The 2,720-nt window shown below is 40.3% G+C and overlaps 1 protein-coding gene across 1 annotated transcript in view; it reads left to right on the top strand.

Annotated features, from left to right (window-relative positions):
• LOC107040723 (zinc finger protein 768) overlaps positions 1 to 2,230 on the top strand; it is an 18,325-nt gene extending 16,095 nt beyond the window's left edge. Inside the window, exon 3 of the mRNA XM_015260929.1 lies at positions 612 to 2,230. Coding sequence (XP_015116415.1) covers positions 612 to 1,654 — 1,043 coding nt within the window. The 3' untranslated portion in view covers positions 1,655 to 2,230. The remainder of the gene's footprint in view (positions 1 to 611) is intronic.
• Positions 2,231 to 2,720: the final 490 nt, after the last annotated feature.

Below are 2,720 nucleotides of genomic sequence, written 5' to 3'. Positions count from 1 at the left end.
AAAAAAAAACCAGTATTCCGTGATATGCCTGTTTGCAATACCACTCACCCACTATAATTCATCTTCACCATCAGCTTTACTCCCTCGCCGAGGTCGGGCCTACGGATAGCCTCAAGGTCTCGTACTGTAAACAACCATATTCTGTATATTTCTGTAAAAAAAAAAAATTATAATTGACGAAATTATAATTCCATAAAACTGAGAATTACGAGGTTTTAAACTACTCGGGCCACCTTAAACTACTGTATAACCCGCCCTTGTAAAGGTTCTGTGCTCGCGCTAATATGGGAAGTGTTTTCTTTACTTTTGTTACTTTTTACCTGAAGAATTATTAATTTATTTGTACACACACAATAAACAATTTTTTTATTTTTTTTTGTACCATCGACTGTCTGCTGGAGGCACGTGACCCGACGCGCTGATACTGCTTGTGTATTTTACTCATAAATGAAGAAAGAACATTAAATACAAGAGAAAAAAAAAAAAACAAAACATCTACTAATCATGAATGTTACAAAATGAAACAGAGATAGACAATGAACATAGACTTCCTGACCCAGGTGGCGCGCGATATCGGTAATCCCTAAAATGTATGATAATTGTCATTGCAGATGTGAGTCCGCATCTGATCTTCAAGAATGGCATGACACCAACCCTGTGGCCTCAGGACGTGCCGTTTCCCCCTGAGGACGGTAAAGAGGAGGTTGCCTCGACATTCGGTGACAATGACACTCAGTCAGGGGCATTTAGTCCCTCGCCCGATGGCAATTCAATTCAATATCCAGCTTATTTCAAGGATCCAAAGGGGGGTAATCACGCGGTGTTTGGTGCTGGTGGGCCAAGCAGTTTTGGTGCACTGCAGTACATTAAACAGCAGCAGGGTAGCGGTGGTGGTAGTGGGGCTGGTGGTAATGGTACAAATGGTGGTAAATCATGTCTACCCGATGTCATACAGCACGGCAGATCAGCGGGTATGCCGCTGTACGTCCGTTGTCCAATATGCCAAAAGGAATTTAAACAGAAGAGCACATTACTTCAGCACGGCTGTATACACATAGAATCACGTCCATACCCGTGCCCCGAGTGTGGCAAAAGATTTCGCCAACAGTCACACTTGACCCAACACTTGCGCATACATACGAATGAAAAACCGTACGGTTGTGTTTACTGTGGCCGTAATTTTAGACAGAGGACCATACTTAATCAACATTTACGTATACATACGGGTGAAAAACCTTACAAGTGTCAACAGTGCGGTAAAGACTTTAGGCAGAAAGCTATACTTGATCAGCACACGCGAACACATCAGGGGGACAGGCCATTCTGCTGTCCAATGCCCAATTGCCGCAGGCGTTTTGCCACTGAGCCCGAGGTCAAGAAGCACATTGATAATCATATGAATCCACATGCCAGCAAAGTCAGGAGAAATTCGAGCAGCGATGTTAAGACAACGACGTCCGCTGCTATTGGGCCTGTGCCTGTGCCAAGGGGACTCACACCGACAGTCGTTAAGCCTGAACTTTATTTTCCCCAGTGTTATGCACCGGCATTCAATCATCAACCACCAGTATCGTCATCACAATTCCCCGGCCAGACTAATGGTGTTACTGTTACGGGTGAATTTAAAACACCATCGGCATTACCACCCCAGTGACTAACCGTCCATCCTGCCGCCTATTAGCAAGCAGGAATACCGCTCAAGTTTCAGCGTTGCTTTGGTACTAATGCCATCGGTACGGGGGGTAATTCAGCCCATATGTGCCAGCCACTCCAGCAACATTACCCGTGACATAGATTTTTTTCTGCATTTATACGGCATTTTGGTTATCATTGGTACGTCGATGTTGAGTCCATTCTTTTGTTTGTTCGTTCGTTTCATTGTTGTTGGTCATTTTTTTTTTTTTTTCTTTATTTTCGGGGGATTTCATCGGGGATTCGGCAGCGGTGCGGATAAGTGGTTCGTGGCCGTTTTTAATGGGGATCAGGGTTTGAGGGGGTGGACGATGTTTTGGATAATATTGATTGTCGAAGGAAATCGAAGCTATTTCTCATTACAGGGAAAAAATGATTTTTTTAAAGAATTTTTTATTATTTTTATTGAAAGATATATATTTGAAAAAACAATAGACGACTGGACTTGTCCACTCACCATTTACAACGTACATAGTGTAGAAAATGATGACATTTTTTTTGAATTTTGAAAAAATTCAAAATTTTGTTAGTTTTTGGTTAAAAAATCGATGTTTGGGAAAATCGAAAATCGATTAATCGACCGCTGAGGGCATCGATATTTGAAAAAAGAATCAAAAATCGATTAATCAACCGTTCAAAACATCGATATTTGAAGAGAAGATCGAAAATCGATTAATCGACTGTTGAAATCATCGATGGGTGGAAAAAAGGATTGAAAATCGATTGATCGACCTTCAAAACATCGATGTTTGGAAAAAAATAATCGAAAATCGATTAATCAACCATTGAGAATCTCACCATTTACAACGTACATAGTGTAGAAAATGATGACATTTTTTTTTAATTTTGAAAAAATTCAAAATTTTGTTAGTTTTTGGTTAAAAAATCGATGTTTGGAAAAAATCGAAAATCGATTAATCGACCGCTGAGGGCATCGATATTTGAAAAAAAGAATCAAAAATCGATTAATCAACCGTTCAAAACATCGATATTTGAAGAGAAGATCGAAAATCGATTAATCGACTGTT

Source organism: Diachasma alloeum, unplaced genomic scaffold (assembly GCF_001412515.2).
Source record: "Diachasma alloeum isolate Michigan unplaced genomic scaffold, Dall2.0 Dall_scaffold_00340, whole genome shotgun sequence".
NCBI lineage: Eukaryota > Metazoa > Arthropoda > Insecta > Hymenoptera > Braconidae > Diachasma > Diachasma alloeum.
Note: the sequence above shows the minus strand (reverse complement) of the source record. Positions and strands in the feature narration are given on the sequence as shown.